This window comes from Parambassis ranga, chromosome 4 (genome assembly GCF_900634625.1).
Source record: "Parambassis ranga chromosome 4, fParRan2.1, whole genome shotgun sequence".
In the NCBI taxonomy this organism is placed as follows: Eukaryota; Metazoa; Chordata; class Actinopteri; family Ambassidae; genus Parambassis; species Parambassis ranga.
The window spans coordinates 18,275,858-18,302,965 of record NC_041025.1 but is presented as its reverse complement, the minus strand read 5'-3'; the positions used below and the strand labels follow the sequence as shown (position 1 = coordinate 18,302,965).

The 27,108-nt window shown below is 40.8% G+C and overlaps 1 protein-coding gene across 1 annotated transcript; it reads right to left on the bottom strand.

The window, feature by feature from the left end:
• Window positions 1-144: 144 nt before the first annotated feature.
• ivns1abpa (influenza virus NS1A binding protein a) lies at window positions 145-11,307 on the bottom strand. Its single transcript, XM_028403082.1, has 15 exons — window positions 11,113-11,307; window positions 6,953-7,248; window positions 6,635-6,768; window positions 6,329-6,498; window positions 6,151-6,226; window positions 5,894-6,067; window positions 5,015-5,140; window positions 3,493-3,603; window positions 2,842-2,983; window positions 2,473-2,697; window positions 2,116-2,237; window positions 1,813-1,939; window positions 1,584-1,715; window positions 1,286-1,459; window positions 145-1,199 (listed from the first exon to the last, which is right to left on the bottom strand). Exons 3-15 carry the CDS (start codon window positions 6,743-6,745, stop codon window positions 937-939), a joined length of 1,953 nt encoding a protein of 650 aa, XP_028258883.1. The 5' UTR covers window positions 6,746-6,768; window positions 6,953-7,248; window positions 11,113-11,307; the 3' UTR covers window positions 145-936.
• Between the last annotated feature and the right edge of the window lie 15,801 nt (window positions 11,308-27,108).

Below are 27,108 nucleotides of genomic sequence, written 5' to 3'. Positions count from 1 at the left end.
ATGATTTATTAGTTAAGAAATGTTACAAATGTGATAATTTTCTTTCTCTAACATTCTGTCCAGAAGAATCTGCCAATGCCTGACACTTTGAAACACAAAAGAGCAAGAAAAAAAAAGATTTTCAGAAAACTGCATCTCTACATACATCAGTTGGTTGAATCACAATAACAAAAGTTTGGTTAGCAGAAGCATGGTTGTGCGTGTTGTGGTGTGCACGAAAAAAAAAAAAATATTACTAAATCTGGCACTGGTTAGATTCATTGACTCAAGCTGTTTGCTACTACTTTTATTTTACTGGTAAATCAGCAGTGTATAAAAAATATAAAAAAGGCCATCATTTAAAAAGCAATCCAGCTTGTTCAAAATGACACAAAAAGCCATGACGTGTTTTATTAACTCGCACTCTGAGTAAGGCTTCAAACCACTGACCTTTAAATATGAGCAAAATTACATTTTCACAACAGAAATATTCTTAAATAAACTTTCAAACGTCAAACTTCACCACTCCATACTGCTACCTTCCATGTGACCAATAGTAGAAAGCTCATCTGAAAACCCTCAGTGACAAACCTTTAAACTCTAAGAGAAAAGAAAAAGCACTAAATGTGTGGTAAATGTTGGCATATGACAAAATTTGAGAAAGAAACAAAATATATACAGCACAAAAAAAAAAACATTTTATGCAATATGCAAAGGCGTCATGTTGCTTTGGGCAACAACCCTCCCACCCCCCTCCCTGCCCACCAAATATAAGCCGGTCTTCACAGGAGACCCCTCACGCCAATTTCCCCCCATCCCTGGCCCACACATATCCGCTCACACACACAGAACATCACGAAACACGATTACGTCACTAAGCCTGTTAGTTTGGAAAAAGGTGAAGCACTGTGAAAATCTCCAACCACCTTCCTTCCCTCCTCCCCGCCTGCCCTCTCTTCAGTCGGAGAGAGGAGATGGGGCCTTGGTGCAGTCGTTCCACTCGTCTGTCTCGGGGTTGTACACTTCCACTGTGTTAAGGAACTCATTTCCGTCAAAGCCTCCAACGGCGTAGATGGTTTCGCCCAGCATGGCCACGCCTGCGTTGCTGCGTGATGATGTCATGCTGCCCAGCATCCTCCACTCATTGCGGGCAGGGTCGTAGACCTCCACGCAGCGGAGAGCATGGGAGCCGTCGAAGCCACCGACAACGAACAGTTTTCCTGTAAAGAATGGGGGATGTCAACATCAATACCGCATGACATCTAGCTTCTGTTTACACTATTTTCATCAGCAAAGCATCAGTTACCAGCATGGACAGCAACACCAGCTCCCCTGCGGGCCACGTTCATTGGGGCTATCAGAGTCCAGGTGTTGTTCTCAGGGTTGTAGCGTTCCACAGTGTTCAGACAGTTCCACGACTCTGCTCCTCCGATCACATACATGAAGCCATCCAACTCACACACTGCTGCCTGGTGTCTCCCTGAAAACAAACATGCTTATTTAATACAACTTTTCACTTTGATTTCAGACACGTTAATAAAAAAAAATACAAACTACAAAACATTATTAATCTAACAGAGAAAAAAAGTCATGCAGACACATACTGATGTTAAGGGAGGCACAGTTGGACCAGGTTTTTGTCACTGGGTCAAAAGCATCACAGTTCTTAAGGCCCTTCTGCCCGCAGGGGTCCGATCCTCCCACAACATAGAGTTTGTTGTTCAAGGAGCAGACACCTTTAAAACAGATAACAGGAATTAATTTAACTAGCCCCAAAACCCAACATTCTTTCAGTATTGTATTCAATCAGTAATTCTTGCACGTTGGTCTGACCTGCATTGCAGCGGTTTGTCCTTAGCTCTGGCACTTGAGTCCACTCATCAGCATGTGGGTCGTACGTCTCCCCGCAGCTCAGCTCATCAGAATGTCCATTTGAGCCTCCAATCACGTACAGTTGACCCTGTGAATATGGACGATGACAACAGTTAAGAAAACTCACACACAGCTATTTGGACAAAGGCTAGATAAATATTTGAGTATTTGCACAGGAGAATAGATTACTGTCCCTGGCAAATATTCAAAATGTAACTTTATGGCAGAGTAAATACTTTCAAGATAAATGATAATAAACTCTACCATGAGCACAGCCATCTGGAATCGAGCCCTCGGAGTCCGCATGGGCGCAATGAAGGTCCAGCAGTCCTCTTTGGGGTCGTAACATTCCACAGTCCTCAGACACTCCTCTCTGTTGTAGCCACCTACAGGATCAGAAGATCGGTCATGGTCATCCTACATACCACATATTAACCAATGATAGTGCTAGTCTCACTAGCTAGTCCTATAATGACCAACTTCCAGGAAGATCCTACCCCTGACCCCTGGGCCTAGCCCTCGTCTCTCACTCTATATAAGCCAAGATTGACTGCAATCCCCAGTGACTCCCTAAAAGGACCCTCTAATGGATGGTCGGTTGTAATCCATTTTAGTGCTAACCTGCTGAAATGAGCCTCCCGTTCACAGCTGCAGTGCCCAGGCCAGAGCGAGCATAATGCATGGGTGAGAGCGGATGCTCTTCAAGCTCCTCGGGCTGGGCCTCGAAGCTGAGGCTCTTCATCAGACAGGGTGTTGCAGAGGGAGATGTCTGAGGGCTGCTGCGACCATGCAGGAAGATCACACACAGCACGCCATCCAGCACAGCCAGACACAAGTAGGTGTTGTCTATGGGCAACATTAGACATTGTTAGAGAAACCTGTAAAAGTTCTTAACTACAGAAACTAAAGAATACTTTAACTTCACCAACTGACTTACTGTAAAAGTCCGTAAAGATTTGCCCCTCAAAACAATATGACTGTGCCACTTACTTGTGGTCTTCTCAGAGGCGATGTACTTCCACTCTCTCCTGGCAGTCTGCTTTGGGGCATTTGCTGCTTGGTTGGAGGGCGACAGGCTCCCTGAAGAGCTGCAGCTCATCTGTCTCTGGGTGCTCTCCCGTACCGGTTTCTTCTGCAAGAGCACAGTGCAGCTATAGAAGCCACGCTTGCACCACAGGCCCAACAGTGGCCAACACCAGCTAATTATAACCCAGCCTATTCCTTGAGCCCACTTGTCTAAAAAACTTGCATTAATCTTGTCTGAGCATGTAGTGAAATCTCAGCCATTTGAAGCAAACAACACAGCACTGCAAACTAGTCTCAGTCTAAAGGGACACAAACCAGCCGCAACTCAAACCAGAGAATAAACAAAACAAAATAACAAAACTTATGACAGCTATCACTGCTCACTCAGCTTGTTGAGATTAGCTAAAAATGTTATAAAGGAATTGTAGCTTATGTTGCTAATCTACTGACATAAGTGGCCAGGTTATGGTTGTAAATGAGCCTTCTAGCCAGGCACAGGCTGTGTAGTATTATTATTCATGGCCAGGCACAAACTGGAAAATAAAGCTGCACACTGCCAAGCACAATGTGGTATAGACTCCATTACAGTGAAGCCAGGCACAAGCTGTTGAGTACCTGCACAAACTGAAGGTGGTCCTCCTCACCACCAAACACCTCACTGTGCCCCTCAACCACCAGCCCTCCATCCACCAGCTTATGGTCAGGAGAGTAGTACAGCGTTTGCACCTGAAAGACAAACAGGAACAACACACCCATGTGGCTGTCTCCATGGCAACAAACTAAGAGCCCCAACATGAGGCGGGAGAGGAGGAAGGGGGAGGAAGAGGAGAGGCAGTGCTGTGAAGAGGAAGATGGGGGAAGGGGACGAAGGGGGGCGAAGACCTGGATCTTCTGTCGTTTGGATGGAAAGCTTCTTTTAAAAAAGACACACACATGCTGCTGCCACTGCAAAGTGTTTCAAAGAGGTATCTGCCGAGTCTGGAAGAGTGAGTCCCCCTAATTTGCATTTTTAAAAAGAAGGAGCTGGGGAAATATTGACAGGCAGCATCTGGAACGTTCTTCTGTGAAGAATGAAAAGCAGGTGTGTGGCCCTCTTCCCACCACCGCCGCTTGGAAACAGGTCCTCTAGTTGAAGTTGGGTCATTGTGTGACGGGAGCCACAATAAGCAGTCAAATCCAGGTGACTAACAGCAATAGTGCTATTGTAACAGCTAGTGCTTGAACATTATCCAATAATAGATTAAATCTAACAAGATTTTCAAGTTATATATGTATTCTGTTGAGGTTTAGAAAAAAATTTTAGAGTCATGTAGATGAATCTGTGGGCCCGTAGAATATATTTGTTGTGAGCTGTTACTGTCAATGTGCCAATTGATAGATGGTTCTGTGTGAGTTTATGTGGAGCAATCAATTAAATGCATTGATTGCTTAAGGGCTGTAAGCAATGCACATTCGTAAATACTACAATGGGAATCATCTGTATGTGTAGCATGGACAGATGGGGGCACAGTGTTGCTTGGCTGCAAAGAGAAGCTGCTGAGAGGCAGTAGTGCTCCTCTCCTCCCTCTCTTTTCTCTGACTCATTACCCTGGTGGTTCAGTCCTGGCTCCTCAGTCTGGTCTCCTGCTGCAGCTAATAAACCTACAGGAAAGATAAATCAACGGGGAGGATGGCCTGTTAGTGCTGGAGCAAAAAACACGCACCTGTTCAGACAGTAAAGTGACAGTGAGAAAGCTGAATCAAGGGTCAGACCTTTGAGAACCTTTTTGTGTTTCAGAGGAGAGGAGCACTGTAATACTCTGATGGCATTGTACGTTAAACCAACCACATACTCAGAAGACAACAGAGAAAACGAAAGAAAAAAAAAACACAAAGAGCAAACCGCAGCTCTTTTTGGGCTCACCTCTGATTTGTAGTATGGTTCAGGGATACAGAGTTTCTTACTGCAAAAACCTCAACAAATCAGAGGAAAAAAACAACAATCCTGACATAGTAGCATGACAGTGGCATGCCATTCCTACTTCAGCCCCATAATGACTTCTTAATGTCAAAAACAGGAGGAGTCAGAGGGAGGGGAATGGGCAAGGTAAGAATGAAGACTGGCCTGAGGATTAAGACTGTGCGCCCTGGTACTGACCTCCTCCATCAGTCGTTCCAGTTGGTCTCCATTCTCCCAAAGGCTACGCTGCACCCAGTTGAGCACCTTCGAGTAGAGCTTGCCGTTGCTGGGCAGTGTCAGGTTGTCTTCTAGCATTACTTCTAACTGTAAACAAAAAAGGAGGGGAGAACAAGGGTAAGAGCCATGCACTGTTTAGCGGCAAACTTGATTTTGGTAGCTGTTTACCATTTAGCAGTAGACTACTAATAAATCATTTTTAAACAAATGCAAATGACAGATGTCTGTTGAAGATGTGAAGTACCATATTAAGACATTATATATATTTTAATTTTCAACGGCCTTGATTTTGAGATGCTGCAATGCATAAATGCTGATTTTTTGGTAGACAAAGCCATTTATTACCATATAAAATGCACAAAAACACTAACTTAATTTACAGCTCACAGCGTACATGCAATTCTAGCATTTCATCCCTGGCAATATCTTTGACTTGCACAAATTCAACCAGTGGATTATGTCAGTGCAGTGCAAGCGAAAGCCTCCACAGTGTAACCTGTCTACACTACTGCATATGTTAAAGTCCTCTGCCCTTCATATATTCTTTAATTAAAGATTTAACTGCAGGAAACTCTGTAAGTATTGTTAATCTCATGGTAAAGTCAGAAAGGTAAAAATACAAAAACCTAATCCTGTATATGTTATTTAACCTAAGACCTCAATCCCTGGCTGGGTTTAATGCAAGGAGTGACTGGAATATACAACAGCCAGCAACTGATAAGAATAAGACGAGAGAAGCTGTTTCATGATTACAAGACTACTCAAATTAGCTGTAGTTTAGTGAATATTTGTGCAGAACTCTTAAACATTTGAATGAAATATATATGCAAGTTTGAGTACCTTGAGGCGGGGAAGTTTAAGGAAGTCCTCCTGTTCGGACACTTCTAGTAGATGATCTTGGATGTAGGCGTCCACCTTGGCCAAAACTCTGGCATCTCCCATAGAGCTGGCAAAGTTTCGGAAGGAAATGGCATTCTGGGCATCCATTTTAGACAGCAGGTAGTCACCGCAAATCTAAAGAGTGGAAGATATTGGACTTTAAAATTTGATAACATTTGAATAAATATTATCAGGTAAGTGAGACAATGCAAACAAACCTGTTTGACTCGCTCCATCTTGAACCTTTTGGCTGCAGAGTAAACTTCCTTGACCAGTTCCTTGTCTGCCTTCAGTCTGTTACACACAAAAACAAAGAGGCCGTCAATTATTTTCTTAAGCTGAGATCTTTACGGACATAAGTTCTCAAGAGGTCAAAAATCCAAAAATGCAACTAACTGGGCAGTATAGGCATAGTTGAGCAAGATCTCTACAGCCTCTGGGTCCAAGTCCTCAAAAGTGACATGTGAGACTCCATGAGGCTCAATATCACTGTTAAAGATCTCAAACAGGTACGGACTGCAGCAAGCCAAAACAGCACGGTGCGCCATCAGCTCATGACCACACACCTGCAAAAAAAAGAAGGAAAAGCACATGTCAAACTAACAAGATGTCAGTTTAAATCATGCATGCCTAATAAGGGCCAGTTACTTAATGTTCAACATAGTAGCTTCTCTGAATGCATGCGTGTTTGGCAAACCATACCTGCAGTCTAACATCGCAGAACTGACCACTCTTTCTCAGAGCATTCATTTTGGCCACGGTAGAATCCAGAAAACTCTCATCCTCGAAGATCAAATAGCCGTTTGGAATCATCTTGGTAAATTTTGATGGTATTCCTGAAGATCACAGTAAAAATACATTATAAGCAAAGCAATAATAGCCACTACACACTTGTGTTCTCTACTCTGCAACATTGTAATAGCAGGCTTTATTCATTGATGACCAGAGAGGATTAGGATTAGGTTTCTGTAACGTGCACTGTGCGTTATAATCTGCCCTATACATTAGTCATTGCCTTACCTAATAAAGAATAATGCAAATCCTGGGGAGCACCACCGTTGAGTGTAGAGCAGGAAACAAATGTAGGCAATAGGCGAAGCAGACTGAGATCACAGTGGAACTAAGTCTTCTTCACCCGTGGAGAGGGATGGGAAGGTGTCAGAAGAAATGCCAGTTGACTAGGCAGGCGTGAGCAGAAGGGAGAGGGGGAGCAGCCGCAAGGACAAACTATCAGGCTTGGAGCGACTGTAATCAAGTCCTCGGGATCCCGTTGGCTATAGAGTTGTACTTATTCTCTGTTTGTCATACATTATAACCTGAAAGAAAGAAAAAGAAGAGTTCAGCTTTTCTACCTGTTCTGTTGACACTGCAACAGCAGCATTTGTCAGTTCCACGTGGTCGTCCCTTCTCCTCTTCCACTCTTTCAATACATTTTTGAACCACGCAGCACAGTTTACAATGACTCCATAATCCACACTTGCAAACAAAATTAGCCAAGTAGTAGCCAATAATAGCCAAGCCCACGTCTGTATTCCTCCCTTATAACAACCCTCCATTTAGCTCTTGAAATCTCCACACCTGCTGCTACAACCCGCCAGGTCAAGCAGGACCATTTAATCCATCTCATGCTTCCAGCTCCGTCTCCTCTTCCTATGAGGCGAGGCCTCTCCAGTGCTATCTTATGTGACAACCCTTCATGACTGGCTCCTCCCTATACGAGCCCTCTCATTCAGGCACTGACCTATTAGGAAAACACATGTGACAGAAACCCCCAACCAGTTGTATGGTGGGATTCAGTAATGGTCTTGCTTTCTTATATAACTGCACTAAGAACTAAGTTTGCTATCATTAGTGTTCCACATACCACATGTTGGTAGGAACAACCCCACCCACTATCACATATCACTTCACCCTCAAGACTAAGGGAAGCCCAGAATGCCCCAACATCATCAATCTCACTTGTACCAATGTCATCATCAAAAATTACCATAACAGCAGTAAAACAATGGCTAGCTAACTAACATGATGACATCTTCAGACTGCAACTTGGTAAATACACAAACAATTCCACAGTTTTATTAGGAGAGAAGGGGGAATAGGACAGACCACAGCAGCTGCCTCTGAAATTGTATCCACACTCCATGTGATGGGGCACTTTCCTACAGTCAAGCTTTATGCAAGCTTGCACGCAATTCTAACTTGCTGAAAAAAAGCTCTCATTTGCTCTGCTTTGCTAATGCACATGCAATGTACTTGTCACCCAAGTTGCTGTCAGTAACAATTTTTAATAAATAACAATGTGTGAAGAGAATAATTTTAAAAACTAAAGTGTAATGTCACTTTTTAATGTCACTATTTTGATACTCTAGTGTAGACTCTCCACTGGTCTGGTCTTACACTACACTCGGTTTACACAAATACATTTGCATATATTTGAATCAGTTTTGGGTAGTGTAATTTGCTCTTCATTCTCTGGCACAAGAACTTTCTTTGGGATTAATAAAGTTCTATATGATCTTATGTTTCCAACTGGAAATGCAGCAGCACGACAGACATAAAAGACAAACAGAATGTTCTCTAAGGTGTTAAAATAACATTCATTTAAAACAAATCAATTTGTGACAGCTCACTACAAAAATATTTTCCTTGAGTTATTGGTATACAGCTGAATAGGTGATGAAAAAACATTAGAATATTTTAAAAAAGGAAAAAAAAACAAAAGCACTCTAATCCAGTGACCTACTAAACTAAAAACCCCACTAGTCACAGCACCATTTTAATTATTATAACTGAAATATCAGAATAAAAAAAGAATAATGTTAAGATTGGATTACTTTGCATGAACCCGATTTAATTTTTCTCCTCCACCTTTCTGCAGTGAAATAAAGAAAAGTACATGTACAGAGGGAGGGTGACGTCTGTGTCACTGATGGAGGAGAAGAAAAACAGTAAATGTGTAAGAATAATGATTCTCTACTATAATATTCTTTTAATATTGCATGTAACAGCAGGGCAGGCATTGAAAGCTATAATTCACTCTATGTGCGGATGGAGGGAACACTGACCCACTTCTGACTTGTTACGCAACATCTGGCAGAAGAATCCTTGTCAAGGCTCAAACACTCAACTCCTCCACATGGTTAGGTCCACCACACTGGCCTGTTGCCTTGTTCCCTTCTCCTTTCTCCACCCAACACTTAAAACAAACCCCTGGCAGGCAAGCCACACCCCCAATGTTCCAGAAAAGTCTTTAACACAGAGACTCCATCTTTTAAGCTAAAAGTTAAATTATTTTCTTTTATAAATTGATAAGATACATTTTACAGCACTGCCAGTTATACTCTATCAGTAATTCTGAAATTAAATCCTGCAACACTACATATGTGGACACAAGATCCATGACCAAAAAAAATCTACAATGAGGATGGAGAAAATACAGTCTCAACTTCACACAGCAAACAGGAATAAAAACAGCCAGGGTGACTTGATGAGCTGTGCATGTGGATACAGGGGAATTTGCCTGACAATCGGGGAACAAAGAACAGAGAACAATGCCCTAAAAAAAAGAGAAAGAGTGACTATTCACAATGTTACAGAGGATAGCTGTGAATGTGTTTCCCTCTCCATCTTTCCATCTGGTTAGGCAGGCACAAAAGTGCAGGTCTGACACTGAACAATCAATGCTTGTTACACACCCCTCCAGTGGTGAAGAGAGGCACTGCTGAATATTCACACACTTTTACTGTGTGGAAATTTCCTACCTAAATCCATCACATTTCACTGGGATATCTAGTCAGGGTGGGAAAATAAAATAATGAATGAGACCGTAAATATATTTAATACAATGCCTATAAGAAAATACTGGCATCATTGAAGAGTAACGTATCGAAACTCAAACACAACAACAATGAATAACAATTTTCATTGTATATTTCTATAGCTATAGCAGGATGCCAGATGTATTTTCCCCCAAATTACACATTTTAACACCACAAAAAAATTAATTAAAAACGAGGTTTATTGTGAGCCTTACCATTCATGACTGCAAGACGTTTAGCTATTTATTTTACATACCCTTAAAACCTATTTGATTCTTGTAAATTTCAGTAAAGGGTTCATTTACAATACATAAGAATTTTCCACGTGGCCGTTAACATCTGAATCGGATTAACAGTACAGTAGGTCAGATACTACCACAGCATTAGGCAACACGCAGCCGAGACACACTATTCTCAGGCTCCTTCAGAAATTCAGAATTGTTAAGATTTGGCTGGACAACCCTCCTTTTATTACACAATTGATTAAGAAGAGTAAGTGCTTAACGTCGACGGAGACAGCAAGGAATCAATACTGTGTTAAAACCGGCCACTGCCCATACACGACCAAAGACAGCGTGGCACTATAGGGGTTAGCAAAGGACAGCATGTACCCATGCTACCCACCCTACACACCCATCCCCCCCAGTGAACAAGTCTTACAACTGTATATACCAAGAATCTAGTGTCTGTTCGCTGCAACGCAATGTCATTCATCTCCCTGCCTCACCGGTAGTAACATATACCAGGGCCAAGATGTCTGGCGACGCACCAGAAGCAATATGGCTAGTCTGTACATACATCCCGCGGCCAGAAACTGGGTCAACAACCGCAGTCTCTATAGAATCACACAAGGCTAAATCACGTTTTACCCGGATTACAACGCGCACAACACAGTACACAGCTGAAGCGAAGAGGCAATCATCCTGAAGAGAGAGAGGGGTTAGAAGCTAAAGCATGTTAGCCTCCTAGCTAGACAACCTGCTGCTCAGATAAGGGATGGGAAGCTGTGCCGTTCTCAGTGCATTAAAATCGGACCGTAGCGAATAAATGTGGTTGGCTCATTAAATACTGGAGGCAAAAATTCTTTTACTCTTTCGTTATCCGGCAATATGAATACGTGTCCGCGTCGCCGGTCAATTGCAACGTTATGCGGAGAAAGAACGTTAGTGTGACATTGTCGTCGCTTCTATCGCTACGAAAAAAATCCGCATTTTCAACCTAATATGAGCAAAGAAAACTCATTCTAACAAAAATATTAATCTAACCGATGAATGACGGGTTAACAGTTTCTCCACATGTTACCAGCTAACTATCAATACGCGGTATGAGCGATTAAAATGAATTTAAAATAAAAATCCTTACCTGAGGCGTTTGACAACAAACGATATTAGACATATTTATAGCGAATTCAGAGTTGGTTGGTTCGGGAAAGAGAAAAGACGCAAAGCGACCACAGGCACGGATTCTGAGGCTAGAGTAGTGGGCGTCTGTAGGAAAAACACGTCCACTCGCTGACTAGTCCAAGCTAGTTCTGACAGAATGGCCGGCTGCTTCCGAGAGGCGCGCTCCCGACCTGCGCCCGCCACGCCGCCCCTGACGTCACCGGGCATGGGCGGTCCTACAACGCCTACACTGAAAATGATGAAATCCTGTGCAGCACTGCACCCACCGATTTTCCAGGAATTTTACCGTCCCTAGTCATCCAAAAAATAAATATTGTAAGTAATACTGAAATACTGGTATGTTAGGTACACAGAGAAAAACCCTGCAATACATTTTTATGAAGTTGTATATGTTTAGTTTCAATAATTTTCCAAAAACCATGAAACTAACCTTGATTGATGTCATGCTTTACCTTCTTTGAACGCTGCTAGGCACAAATTAAACTTAAGCAGTAAAGAGAAGCATAGGCGTAGCTACCATTATATCAGAGAAAACTCCACTTGATTCATAAGAGGATAACTTCACCGCTGAAATCCACTCCATGTTTTCTGGTTACCACAGCGCTACAATACCGTTACTTAGTAACGGACCTAACAAATCCACTGGCTTCTTTACTTTGTTAGGTCCGTTACTTCCGGCTGTAGGAGGTGACGTCAGTGCCATCCCACAAAGTCCAACTCATGCTAAAGCCTTACTGTTTTGTTACATGGCTCCAGGTGACGTTAAATTGATGTTAAATCAACTTAAAAAAGTTGGGAGGAAGCTACTGTTTACTTTGAGTTACAGTAGACGGTATTGATTGCCTTTTCTGCTCCCTCCCCACACACAATGGACATAAGGAGATTCGTAACATAGACACGCAAAGTTAGAGTTGTTTTCGGCATTAACCCATATTGTAATGAGGCCAGGTTAGCTTCTGTTAGCCTGCTAGCCTCAGCCTCACCTGGCCAGTGCACATGGCCACCTGCTCGTTTATCAGCAAGAATAAAATAAATGTAATTGACCGTCAGGACACAGTGGTGCATTATATGAACAGGGAAACACTGATGTAGCAGATGAGGCAGTGCATCCTTATAAACACATCCACAAGGTTTGTTGTGAATTAAGTAGTTTTATAAGTAAATAAGACATTTATTTGTAAGTTAGTATTTTTAGTGTTTTATCTGCATTGAGCAAGTTGGTCCAACAACCTTTTGAAACTCAGATGATGAGAACTGTGTTCAAACAGAATATGTTGATGTTATTTCAGTGATGAAATAGGTTTTACTTACAACTTTAATAGGTTGATACTGAGAGTGAGTCAGAGGCAGGGCCATCATGTAGGGCCAGTGGAGGAAGTTCTATTGCTGAGGTGAGTGATGACAGGGAAAACTCAATCAGGTGGACATGAGGGAGATTTGCCAGTTTTTTGTCTCTGTAAATGAGAGAAGGTGGCAGATATGGAGGCTTTGTATAATCTGTTAGTGTAGTAGCACCAGTATGGTTGACAAAACTGTTGTTTCACTTGGAATTAGTTTCTGTATGTCACCATTTTTAAAATAAATGAATTCTTGTTGAATCTGTCTCTGAAATAGTCATTAAGTGTTTACTTCTGTAGGTAAAACAGGTGTTAAACAACCTGTTAAAATCCGCAGGAAATTGCAATTACTTCATATTATTAGATTATATTTTATAATATACTAATCACCCACCCACAGAAGGGCGCCACTGAAGAGATCTAAGACTGCAAATTTGGAAGTACACCCTCCAGAGAATTGTATCACCTTATGGTCCACCTATAAATGGTGTGTATTTTTAATTGTCTGTTGCTTGGTGCTTGCTGACGAATGACAGAATCCACAGGGACCTCAGTGTAACCAGGAGCCTGCAGGGCTCGTGCACCTTTTGCTTGTCATGGCTACATGGAATTGCCTCATCTAGAGGTTATGTCCTCTGTCTCTTAAATGCATTAGCCATTCAATATCACTTTGCCATGTGTCATATTCTCCCCTACTGTACACGTACCTATGAGGCATGACACCGCATAAGTCACTTGATGTCCATTAAGAAGGAACATCCAGGCTAAACCCTTCACAGCCACTTCACAGACGTCACTGTGGAGGAGGAAGAACCCATTCACCTGCCTTGACTGAATAGAGCTTAGCAGGCTACTACCCCAGTACGTCAGTAATTCGATTAGAGGATAAGAATCGCTTCAGTGCCAATGTGTCAGCCAGCCTTCGTATCCTCTTTGTGAATGGATGTGTGTGTGTAAACGTCTGCATGTGAACTCCTGGAACCACATGTAACTCTGTGACAGCAGCATCACAAGAGCATTTAGGCTCGCTGATCATTTTGTTTGAGAGCACAGTGATAACAGCTACAGACAGGGGTCCAGTCACCACAGATTAGGTTTATCTCTTCATAACACCTCTTGTGCTGGTATTATTATAACAACACACTGTTACTCTGTCCATGTGGGGGTGACATTCCTGACATTACTGCTGTCTCATAGTCAACAAATTAAATGCCTGCATGCCAAGGATAGATACCTGTATCACATTTCACCTGTATATCTCATTGTAACTGTGTGTGTGTGTTTGGACTGTAGAGGAAGCACCTCCATTCAGAGAGCCCAGGAAGGCAACCCGCGTTAAGGTCATGTCAAAGATGTTTTCACCAAAAACAACAGTTTTAACTCAATACAGTAGATTTCATCACTGATTCTCTGTGTGAGAGTGTAAATGTAAAAAGCCAAATAATAAAAAAGTCACAATAATGGCTTGAATTCATGAAGAGCAAAGCTGCTAAGACCTGATATCAGCTCAGCTTTCTGATCAGATCATTGTCAGTATTGTCTTTGTAAGAGTCTCTTTTTAACAGCAACAGAAGATCCCTTGGCAAGCAGTCAGTCTACCTGATCAGAGTCTGGAGTCTGAGACTGAGACTGATTATAGCTGATGAAGCCGTGATAACCCAAAGGAGGTGTTCTTGAGAGGAGTTTTAAGGAATTAGCTGGGGAGCTGGGCTGAGGTAACAGAAAAACTGAAAGAGGAGCGATTGATAAGTTTATGGCCTGAGTTAGAATGAGATGAGTTATGCAACTTTAAGTTTCAGTTTAAGTCAGTAACTTTTATGGTTTTGTACTTCAGTTTTGAGCCAAAAATTTGCAGGTCAGCACCGTGTGAAAGTAAGGACAATGTTAGTCTTTGTGTGCTAATCCAATAATGTGGATCTAAACGAACCTTTTCTCCTGACTTGGCAGCATCAGACAAGGTTCTAAAGAATGAAGGAATGGTTGCCATTTTGACAGAAATGCACTTATATGCAGCACTAAGTTATTCTCTCTACAGTAAATTGCATAACAGTTTACTTTGACAGTGTGTGGCAAAAACCATAATGTCTATTCTGGCAGGAGCAGAACAGGGCTTGTAACTATGTTATTTCTACTTGCTGTGTTTCATCTCTGACTTGTTATTATTAAATATTGAGTTGAGTACAAACCAGCGTGAGCGCATGTTGCTTCATCTAAATCCAGAACAATGGACACAGCTTTCATTCTGCTGAGTCATCTTGCAGACTCTGGCGCCCCCTCATTCTACAGAGATTTGTTCAGTGAAGCTGCATAAATGTGTTCTGACAAGGACACTATGAATATTTTAGGTATCTAGGCCCAGCAGGAACACGTGGTGGAGACACCGCTGGTGCAGCTGTGTAGATGAGGCAGCAGGATACAGCAGGAGGAGGTTTAATAAGTCTCCAAAATTCATGGGGACACAACAGCAAGCAACAAACACAGAAAACACACAAAATATTATACCCATTATTTTCCCCTCTTTTCTATTCTCCATTCTGATTAAAGCTGGTTATATTTAGATGATCATATCTGTGCAGGCCAATTGTACAGTTTTGTTGTGATTTACCCCCCTCCCTAGTTCTCATGCTGAGGGCACTGAAAAATGAGAACTGTGCCACGTGAGTGTGGTGTTACATAGTCCTCTGATAAGGCACTGATAAACCGTGAAGCTCATTAAGTTAACCTCATGACAAGCTGGCGACATTGACAAACGAAAGGCAGCGTTGACAGTTCAAAGGCTAGTTTTATTTATCATCTTTTGACTGAGATACAGATGCTGCTTTCTCACAGTCATGGTTTGACATAAATTAAAATATAGTATTTTAGACATTATTATGTCTTCAAGTCCCATTGTATTTAAATCTATTTTTTGTCATTTTGTTTTTTTAAATAAATATTTTGACACAAATTAAATTTACTGGCCTCCTGTAGATGAATTGCACTGATTGGAGTGATCTTTCAGACTGATTAGAACCGCATCCATAGCAACTGTCACTTAAAGAAAGTCTGGCTAGTGATGCAACAACGACCCTGTCTGCAGAAACGTACAGTACCTTTTGTAGCTTAATGTGGCAAATTGAGCATGCACCACTTCACAGTACACTTTATTTGCAGTCTTACGTTGGCATGGCGACATATAGCTGGTCATTTTAAAACATTTCTGTCTGTCAGTAACAAAATGGTGTTTTAATATGAGCTTTGCACCTGAATGCAGCTGATAATGTTAAGTTAGACCTGAAATCTTGTACTGACAATGATAATTCTGTGCTAAAACACAACAAAAGAATCACTGTAGTCAAGCACCCTCTCTCTCTCTTTCCCACAGAACTGTGCCAGGCTTTCCCTTATTGTCTCCACAGGACGAAGAGTCACAAGAGAGTCACAGGAGTCTTGGTCTGCGTCCCATGAAAGTACACAAAAACCCTCTCACTTTTCATACTTCTCACGCGGTCTGTCTTGTACCTAGGAAATGGGTCAGTTTAGTGAAAATAGAACACACACACACACTTACCCACAGAAGCACACATTCCCAAGATAGACTTTGTGAGAAACAAAGATTTGATTAGCTGCACAGTGAAGTACTGTCTTAACTAAGTGTTGCATTGATTTCCCTGTAGGGCACAATGTCTTCCTGTAAATGTCCTGGCTGTTCTAATTAACACAGAAACAACAGTCTGCATGTTTATTTTGAATAACCTGATTTCACATTTACCAAAATGTCATTTTTTAAAAATGAGATGCAGAGAAAGATTTAAAGTATTTGATATAAGAATTTAAGTCTGTTTCTACAGACACACTGACATGTTTGTCTTTTATCACAGAGGTCAGTGCTCCTTGGACTCAAGGTGCATCATGATTTGTCTCCTGACCTCTGCATTCAAACATTTAGGCTGCACATCTGCATGACTTACACTTTGAAACACAGCAATAAAGCTTTGCTAAGTGTATTTGAAAGTGAAACAATGCGTAACACTGTGGCTCTGGTGTGCTTGATGTGTGGCATACTGTAGGTCATGCTCCTTAACGTTGCTATCTGACCTCAGCATTTCAAACACTGGCAGAAAAGTCTTGCTACATTCTTGAGATGCAATACAGTTTACAAGTTAACAAAAAAGTCTCCTTTGAGTAGCTACATGCTTCTTTTTTTTACCAATCTGCTTTTTTTTGGAACCCACAAGGCAAGAAGGATCAATGCCTGGATCACTTTAAACGATCACTGCCTTTAAAGTGGTATCACTATCTAATGATTGATTGATGCAACTGTGTGCAAACTGTTTGTGCAAATGATTGAATGATACATAAATAAGACATCACAGATCTCCTGTGACAGTATCGGTTTTCTTTAAAAAAGCAAATCTGAAGACATGCATGTGACAACGTGCTTCAGATAATTTAATTTTTTATAAATACGGCTGATGCCTGAAGTGTTAACAGATTGATGCTCATTTCTTTGATTCACATGAATAACAGCATTCATTCTGTTTATATAACCGTTTATTTCTGATGCTGTCTTTCACTGAGCGCTCCTCTCTTTTCCTCATGACTGTTAAGACAGGATTATCTCGGCTGAACTCATAAAACCTCAAACATATTACACAGAGCTGGGAGCGAGTATGGCTGTGATCCAGGGAATTTAACAAGAAATAATACAAAATAAAATACACACTAATACAAAAAAAGACATGGCTTAAGTGAATAGTGGAGAAGGAGCAGCTCATCAAAAACATCTCTTCAAGGGAGTATTAATAAGTTTGTGGCCTAAGCTATGAGGAGTACATTTGATTTTAAACACAGTGATCCCTTACATTTACACAAATTGATTTTTCATCACCTTTATCTTGTGGAAGAAAAAGTAATCGAAGGGGACAACATCAGGTGATGTGGGGCGGGTGCTGGGCTGCAAAACGCTGGTGGTGGAGAACTTTCCTTCTCAGCTTCCCTCAATGAATGATCTTGATTTTCTCCCATAGTGTCTGAGAGATCGGTGTATTACATGTCTGTAATAGTGGCACCCTTACATCAGCAGGTTTGCTGAATTTGCTGAAGAAAAATTAAGGATCTGAAAAAAAAGGGTGTCAGCCCGGCCAGCTGACACCTTGGTCATTCACTTGGTGAAGTCCCTGACTGGGCTTCATGGACTGAGGTTAGCTTCCAGGTTCTTGACGCCACGTTTGAATTTAGCAGCCCAGATTTTCAACATGATATGAGAAAGAGCACAATCTCCCTAGTGTTGTGGCTATGTCTTAGTGCGTAACTCCTTCTACCCTAAGCCGCTTTCAATCACCCTTACAATAACAACAAAATGTAACAACCCTCAGTGTTCCCACATACACAGCTGATTCCTCTGGGCTATCAGTTGAGTCCAGGACAAGAAGCCGAGAGGAGACAAATATAAAAGCTCTCCTCTGCATCTAAAAATTGAAACGATATCTTCATTAAAACCTAACAGCTCTCCTTAACCTTCCAGATTTCATGTTATACTGTGTGAATCATCATTTTTGATGCAAAGTTTTCAAAAAAGTATTACTTTGATTAATCGTTGGTTTTCATTTATGTCACTGTCACTGTGATATCTTGCATTAAACTTGTCGCCCACTGTTTAATTCCTCTGTGCCTTTTTTAATGAGACTTTAATATCTCACAGCTTTCCTCTTAACACACTTTAACCATAGTGACAGTGGGGTGCTTAGAAAAGCTGCCAGCAATACCTAATTAGTTGCGTACCAATGGCCAGCTCATCACACTGTGCTTTCCATAATGAGGTAGTTAGCAGCACAATCCCTTTGAGGAATGGTACAATCATACACATTAGTACACTTTGCATTGATATCCTGTTTTTTGTAAGGCTGTGGTGAGTGTAGCATTATCAACACCAGTGTGCTGTTTGATGTGAGTTATTAGTCATTTGAATATTCTTAAAAACTTGTACATAAAACACAGATTTGATGAGTCCTGTTCCTGCAGTAAAGAAAATATTTCAAAAGCTGTGATTACAAACACGCAGCATGAAAATCTGGATTGCATCGCTTATGCAGTTAATCATTATTCTGTTCACACTTAGGGCTGTGCAAAAGGAATTTTCCACAGTTTAAGTGAGTAGGTTAAACCGTAACAACTGTGCTTCAAAGCAGAGCTGCTGATGTCTCAATAGGATTTCTCTATTTGATCTCTTTAGGGGGGGTTAACCCTACAACAGGTGGGCATAAAATGTGACCTAGATAACATCATTGGTCAAAGTTTCGTAACTTGGGGACAGACACATGTGTTGTGTAGACATGTGAGCAAACACATGAAGACTGACATGCACGCAAACACACACACACACACAGTTTAACTTTTAACCAGTGTGCTTCCAGTAACAAGGCCTTACATCAGTTTGACCCTAGACACATTTATCCAGTTGTAGCCAGATACTGGCAGATCACACCCTCAGTGCTACAGAAGCACAAACACAGTGTTGCTATCAGCTATATTATATTATCTACCTGCACCGATGAACCTGCTGTTGTACATAGATGATTATCTGTGTCATGATCCTGTGTTGTCCTAATTTTAGTGTTGTTGTATTTTGGTTGTTTTGGTACATGTCTTTGTGTTTTTCATGGTTTGTTCAGGCTACTTCCTGTTTTATTTTTGATAGGCTCTGCTCCCTTGTGTGTGCTTTGCTTCCTCCTGTGTCTCCCTCCTTGTTGATACCTGCCCTGCCCTAATGTGTGTCACCTGTGTCTCATTGTGTCTCCTGCCCTTGTGTATTAGTCCTTGTTTTCCCCTGCACGCCCTGTCAGAGCGTCTTGTGTGTTCGCTGGTGTTTTCCCTGTGAGTTCCGGCCTTCTTGGTATTCATGTTTTGAATTCTTCTTTGTGTTGAGTTTTTTTTTTCTTTGAACATCCGTTTGCCTGGTTCAGACCCTGTTTAAAATAAATCTGCCTGAAAATATTCCCTCTGTGCCTGAGCCTGAGTCCTCACCACATATCCCAGATGAGCAAGGGGGGGCACAATAAATGATGCATTTTCTTTTCTTTTGTATGATTCATACCTCACTAATATGTACCATAAAAGAAACACACACATTATATTTTAGAGCTCCATCACACAGTTCAAGGCTGAGGAGAGGTTTCCTTGTTTTCCAAGGATTTAAACATCACTCGTGTTTTTATGTTTTTTAAGCCGTGGTATGTGAAGTGTTCTGTTATGGCACCAACCAGCAAATGTCAGCAGGTGTAGTCTGCCATACCAGACCATAATATTTACTTGAGAAATTGGATCATGATAAATCCATGGCTGTGTTGCCTTTTTTTGTCTAGAATATGATAATCTATCATTTAATGTGTCACACTTGTATGTATTTAAGGAAAATCATATGGATATTATACATTATACCTTCTGACTATACAATGTATAATGCCTTGAATGATGTATATTATTATCCAGTATTTTTTGCCTTAAAAGGGTAAAAAACCCTAACCCTAACCCTAACCCTAACCCTAATTTGTGGTTCGAGTCCTTGTGTGTTTTCCTCAATGTCACATTCCAGCAGTGAAGTGTAGTGTTGATATTTTGACCATGAGCTACGTGTTTTGGCTAAAAACACAATCACTCACTTTCTAGAATCCAGTCTTCGGCCTTCCTAAAAGCTGTTTTTATATTAAATAGAATCACTGTGAGTCAGACAGACATCACTGTCTTATGTAGTTTGGTGAGAAGCTTAACGGAAAATAAATCATGAAAACTATTTCTGATAAGGCTGAAACAAAAGGAAACATCTTTGCCTCTGACTGTTACAACTGAAGGCCAAGGAGTAAATGGACCGGTCCATTTTAATATGTGCTACTTACATAAGAGGAGTCACAGCACTTAGGTCACAGTGGACAATAAGTTCCTGTGAGTTACGAAAGGCATAGAAACAACTATAATCTGCCTGCCTTCTGCCCTCACTATGAACGTGGGTGCACAGCTATGCAGAGACCCAAACCCACTCTCAATATACTTATGTCAAAGACAGTGGATTTTCTTTTTAGCTGTAAATGGAATCATTCATAAAGCACAGCGTACAGGATAAAGGAAGGAATTTAATACATCAGGTGGTACAAGGCCATGTGTGGTACCTGTTACACTGCTTCATATCAGGGACTACATAAGAACATTTTGGTGAGTCCCCATGGCATGACACATCTTATTTAAAGGCTTCGGGTTATATGGAAAAGATAATGGTTTGGTTGATGCCAAGGTTAGGTCAAGGAGTCAATAATAATAATAATAATGTCCTAGACAAAAACAGTGTCAGAGGAGAAATAGGCTACACAAAATGACTGGATGCTTCAGTGCCTGGGGCACATACAGCAACATACACACTTTTCACACACATTTCACAAATGAATCTCTGCATTCCACTGATGAGCAAAGCCACTGTACTGATACATGATACAACACTGTGTACGATCTTCATTTAGAAAAGCAGCATGAAAACAGCGCATACTTCACTGTGATGTTGAACATTCAATCTGTCACTGGCACAGTGGCGTACAGTGACACACGGTCAGATTGGGAAAACCAGCAGTGACCTTGTCCATACACCTCACAAGCCTTTATCGCTGTTACCATGGTGATTAGTAATCTGAAGCCTGTACACGTGAGTTTCTCTGGTTCCATCTGAGGTAGGCAGGGCTGGAATATAAATTTGTCTTTCAAATGAAGTACCCTGTGGGAATGCTGTCTTAATTGTATGTCCGTGTGAGTATGAGGGTGAGTTTATACTACATGCTTGTTTTTTGTTGAGGTCCTGTGCAATCAATCAGAAATAATGAGTGAATGAAAAACAACTTTTGTTATACAAATCGATTTATTCATTCATTTAAAGCATTATGTTGTCATAGTGTCATATATATTATACAGAATGGCCAAACCTTTTAGGCCTCATACTAGTTTCCTATTAACTTTATAATTTCTTCTTTTTCCTGACAATGTTGTCAAAGCAGCCCAAAGCAATCTTTAACCTGAACCCAAAGTTAATGGTTTCACAAAAATGACAAGCAGGTGAGTTCCAGTAAAATCAAAGCCTCTGAGGCAGATTTCACATGAGGTGTGACTCACATTGTAATTTTTTGTGTCAACAACAATGTAGTTCCTTGAAACAATCATGGTGGCCTGTCCCCAGAAATGTCCTCGTGCTTTGCTCTGCGACCTACATTTCCTATTTAAACCCTCAGACAAATTATAGTAGTATAGTAGTAGTAGTATAGTATAGTAGAAATTTTCACTACCGGCCCAGTGAGAAAGAGGGGGAGAGGTAAACCCCAAACACAAATCTGTAAACAAAATAAATGCTACTTGATACTATTTATGTTATATAAAAGTTGACACAATAGATAACATGACAGCACAACAATAAACGTAACTTTATACAGATTAAATGTTCCAAATTGAACCACACGATTTTGTCTCAGACCTGTGTGTGGTCTTGGAGAGATATCTGTTGACGTTAGCTGCTAGCCTATATTCTCATGCAATACCCCATATGTACCTCAAGGTGGTCTAGTGAGTCATTGTAGCATCTAATCTGCCCTCAGGGTTACACAAATGCGTAAGTAAATTACCGATGTTTCTGCGCTCCTGTGCTAAACTAAATGCTAAAAACAAACCACAGATAGCGGAGCGGGAGGCTGCTTATCGTTTTTTTCCCCGGCATGAGACTCAGAGACAGAGTTCTGGACTCGGCCATACAGCTGATAGAGTGACGCTCTGTGGTAAGGCTATGTAATTACTCCTTAGCTTCTAGCATGTTTTCATTTACACTTTTGCATTAGCAAAATGTGTGTAGCTAATTATAGCTCAGCACACCGGATTTGTATGTCAGAACTATTCAATTTAGGCTTTTTAAAACACAGAATACTACAAATTTCACTTTAAAGTCTGGTTAGATTAGCAAAAATAAATAAATAAATAAATAAATAAAAATGATGGTTGCTAATCCCTCATCAGTGAATCCATGTCACAGTATAAATTAGCTGCAGCTGCTCATACACAGATTAGGCTGGATAAACATCATGTTAGCCTTTATTTGGACCTATGTAAATATAATTTCTCTCAATTTTATTCCTTTAGTAAAACACATTTTATTAATTGGTGGATTGCAACTGTAGTCACAGTTGAGAGTGTATGTGATAAAATACTGTTTAGTTTTGCAAACAGAACTTGTTTTGCTGTTGGAAAATATATTTTATTAGATGCCTTGATTTACCACAGTCCTCGGTTACAAAACCCACAGATGTACCATGCTGGAACTTGTTTGTCTTGTGTCTGTTCTTCTGTCCAGAACAAGTGTTTCAGATATGCAGACTTAGCATTTTCTTCCTCCTATGTAAGATAAACATCCACAGATCAACTTCCTCAAGGCCATGGGAAGTGAGACTTAGTGATGAAATGTGTCTAGTTTTTGACTGATGAGGCCTTGTGGCTGAGAACAGTCTGAAGACATAATGCCCCGCTTCTCACACAAATGCATTCGCAAAGGCTGTAGAAGAATTTTATTGTCAGAAAATGTACGGTAGTCAGGGAGGTGTCATACTCATACTCATACTGTCCACCCACTATCCTTCTCCACACTCTTGAAACCATACCACTTTAACTTCTCACTCTCTATCATCCCTTGATCCATTCCACAACTGCATTATTTATGAAACTACTTTTACTGCCGTCCTTCCATAGAAACACTTAATTACACATTCATGCTCCATTTGAGAAAAATGAATGCAAGGCAGAGTTCTCTTCTCTTCTCTTCTCTTCTCTTCTCTTCTCTTCTCTTCTCTTCTCTTCTCTTCTCTTCTCTTCTCTTCTCTTCTCTTCTCTTCTACTCTACTCTACTCTACTCTACTCTACTCTTGGTTGGTTGGTCCATTTATCGGGACTGATTATTATGACGTGAAGAAGGGGAAGCTGTAATTACCCAGAGTCATCTGACTGACCTGGATTCCCCTACATAGACATACAGTAAATGTTATGTTAGTTTCATATCCTCCTAACAGCTCTGTTGTTAACGTTGGACATGTCTGCTGTGGTGAATTTCTTTTCCTCAGAGAGCAGGTGTAACTGAGGATCCTCTGTGAAAATTAGTGTATGGCAGTTGCTTTCTGTGAAACTAAGCATCTCCACTGTTTATATTTTTTTTTAGCCAAAAATGTGATTCACATAAATACATTTGTCAAGTGGGTCTAGCTTAGAGCATTTTATAAAGCACACATTTGAGGCACATCTTCACATATAAAAATAGCTCAGGTAACCCACACAATAACCTGGGTATCCAGTGACATTGTGTGGTTGCTGTTGAGCCTGATTGTTCTGCTCACATGTGACTTCACTTAATTTAATCTCATCATTAAATGGCCTGATAACACTGCTGGATTTCTTGGTCTGTTTATAGCAGTCATTTAATTATTGCGTCATGTAAACAAGTGCCATGTTCACATACAATGTCAGAAATTCACGTACAGCTTGTTCTTCCTCTAACCCTCGTGTGCTGTATTGCACTTTATGACACACCCACATGCACACATGCACGTATACACAGTGTTCTCGCAGAGTCTGTGTTCCTGTTCTGTGAAAAAAAAGCCTGAATGAGCACTTAATTATGTGATCTGTGTTAACTGTGGGTTTTGAAGAGAAGAATGTGCAAACCCAGGAGCAACAGGTACTGGGTTAGCATAGTGTCAGAGAAAATTGCTAGGAAGCCAGTCAGGCTAGATCCAGTTAGGTTTGAATGTGACATAAGGAGGAGCTTCATCTTTTTTCATTTGTCTTTCTATTTCTCACCTGGCAGGTAAAGAACGACACCAGTGTCGTACATTATCAGAAGTCAGATGTTCTCATGTCAGTGTTTTTGCATTTTAGAGTACTTTTTAGGAGTGTAACATTCGTTCTGAAATAAACTTTCACTTTCTTTCGTCTCTCTCTCCCTCTGTTGTTTACTTCTTTCATTATTTACAACAAAGATAAAAATAGCCATGGAACAGAAGAACTAAGGAAATATTTTCTTTACTGTTTGTGTGTTACTGATATGAGCGGGCCAGAGAGAGAATAAGGACAATTGTTTGCACACACAAATGCTGGTATTCGCATGGTTACACATGTCTATACTGTACAGTGTATGTTTATGAAAGGGAGAGACCCAGAGTGGGAGAAAGAGATAAAAAGAAAGAATGGAGAGGGATTACAAAGGGTATGTTGTCGTATATCTGCAAAACCAGTGAGCCACATTGGCCAGATGAGATCTGTTCACTACAAAGGGGGGACTTTAGCGAGATGAGAAGCAGTAAGCCCAGGGATTAGGTTTGTTGGGCAACAGAGTCCCAGGCCCCAGGGCGGGCTTTCTGGTTGGCTTACTGGAAAGATGGTACGCATGTGTCATGTAGATCTTGTTTGGGAGACGGAGGTGGTGTTTGTGCGTGACAATCATGCTCGTCCTGTGAGCATGCACTCAGCAACCAGTAATTTGCACTGTGCACACTATATAAAACTAAAAAAAAAACCTACAAGTGGTTTAACTGCCTCGTAAAATGTCGCAAAAATGTTCAAAAACAAATGTAAACTAGCTCACATATGTAAGAGCACATGCTCTATTCTAGCACCTTCTAGACAGGTACCCATCCGAGGCATTTCGGAGAACAATCGAGAAAGAGCGAGAGCAGAGAGTGAATGACAGACTGCTGGAGGCAGTGCAGGCAGGCAGAACTTATTAGTGTGGAGCTGCATCATGGCTCAGCTTTCGTATCCTCTCATTACCTCAGCTCTCTTCCCCTTTTATTGGCTTTCTGTTTTTCACATTGACTTGTATTAAAAACATAGCCAACAGTATCATTTATTTGTGAAAAAATGCTTTCCATAGCTCTTGTCCATATTAAATTCTGTTACTTGCCAAACTGTGTATAGCTGTTATTTTTCCTTTAGAAATATTGAAATCATCAGGTAGGATTATTTCCACACTTGCTCTCCTTCTTTGTTCAATGTAAAGAGTTGTAGGTGTTGCAGTTTACATCCACTTCCTTTTACGTTAAAATTTGTGTTGCAGCTTAATTTTCAAAAAAACTTTTCAGGAAGTGTGTGCCTCAAAATATAAGGCTACAATTTTGGTCATTTCTTTCCCTCAGCATCTTACTAGTAGAGTATCACAGGTCCATTTGTGACAGTCTAGATATGTTGTGAAATACAAAGGAAGTTACACAACTCATCAGATTATTTGTTTTTTTTCATGTTTGGTTACAGGCCTGTGTGTTCCTGCCAAATCTTGTCTCAAACAGACAAACATGTTTGACATCATTAGTCAGAAACTAAAAGAAAATAAAGCATAACCAGAATCACAGGAAAATAGGATCAATCAGAGCAAACTAGACTGTGAACATGAGGCAACATGAGGCAAGATGTGGAGCCGGTAGTCAACTGAGCAATCACTGTCCTTAGATTAGACCTGTGGTAGCTTTGGGATAGTGTTACGTCAGTGAACAAATACACATATATAAATCATAGTTTCTGCTTTTTAACCACACAATATGTGTAAACCAAATCAATTCTAATACAAACAAAATGATAATAAATATTGTAACATCTTATCAAATGTTTACACTTTTACAGTCAAGGGGTCATGAAGGTTTATTTAAATGTTCACCTGCTGAACCGGGTTGTGATTTGGAAACAAACACCAGCTTCCTACTTTCAACAACACCCACACCTGATAATGAATCTCTGTGTGTTGGGACACTTCTGCTCTATGTCTCAGATTCCATCTGCACCCTGCACCTCACTTCCAGGGAATCAGGCCTGGGTATGTGAAGTGTGTCCACAGATCTGCAGATTGATTTGAGATGACTCAATAACGATCCTAACACGCCCACACAGTCGAATAGATGTGTGAAATTAGTATTTGAGCATATGAGTGTGTGCCCCTGTCTTGTATATTTTTCTCCTGTGTATGTTTCTTAGGAACAGGATGTACTTCTGACTTTGTATGTGATTTATTTATGTGGTGAAATGCGTTGTATAATCATTGCCTTGCTGGGTTTGTCACGCTGAATTTTCCAACAGCGCTAGACTCTGTATTTGTTTATAATGCAAAAATCTCAGTAGCAGATGCTCACTTCCTACATTGTCTGAGCAAATCTTGGTTTGTGAGGTCTGGATTCTTATTTGAATGTTTCCATGTAACTTTTCATCCACACCCTCCAGTAAAGACGTACTGAAATTACCTTTGATTGAAGCCAGACACTGAACTTTGAGTGCCAGTTTCTTTTACAGAGCCATATAGCCTACAGTAATACTCTTCATCATAGTGTTTATATCTTTCCTTGCCCACTTTTACTTTCTCAGTTGCCTTGACTATGTGTACCCTGTGTTTGTAACCGTATGTCACATCATCAGTGGTAGACTAGCTCCCCCTTGTGCTAGAACATGGTAACTTTGCAATTTGCAGGAGAAAAAGGATTGGAGAACATGGATTATATAGAGAAGCCATTACAGAAACCGATGACATATCTTTACCTCATACACTTATTGGCTTTATTTGGTACGCCTACAGGTCTACAATCTAATCAGCA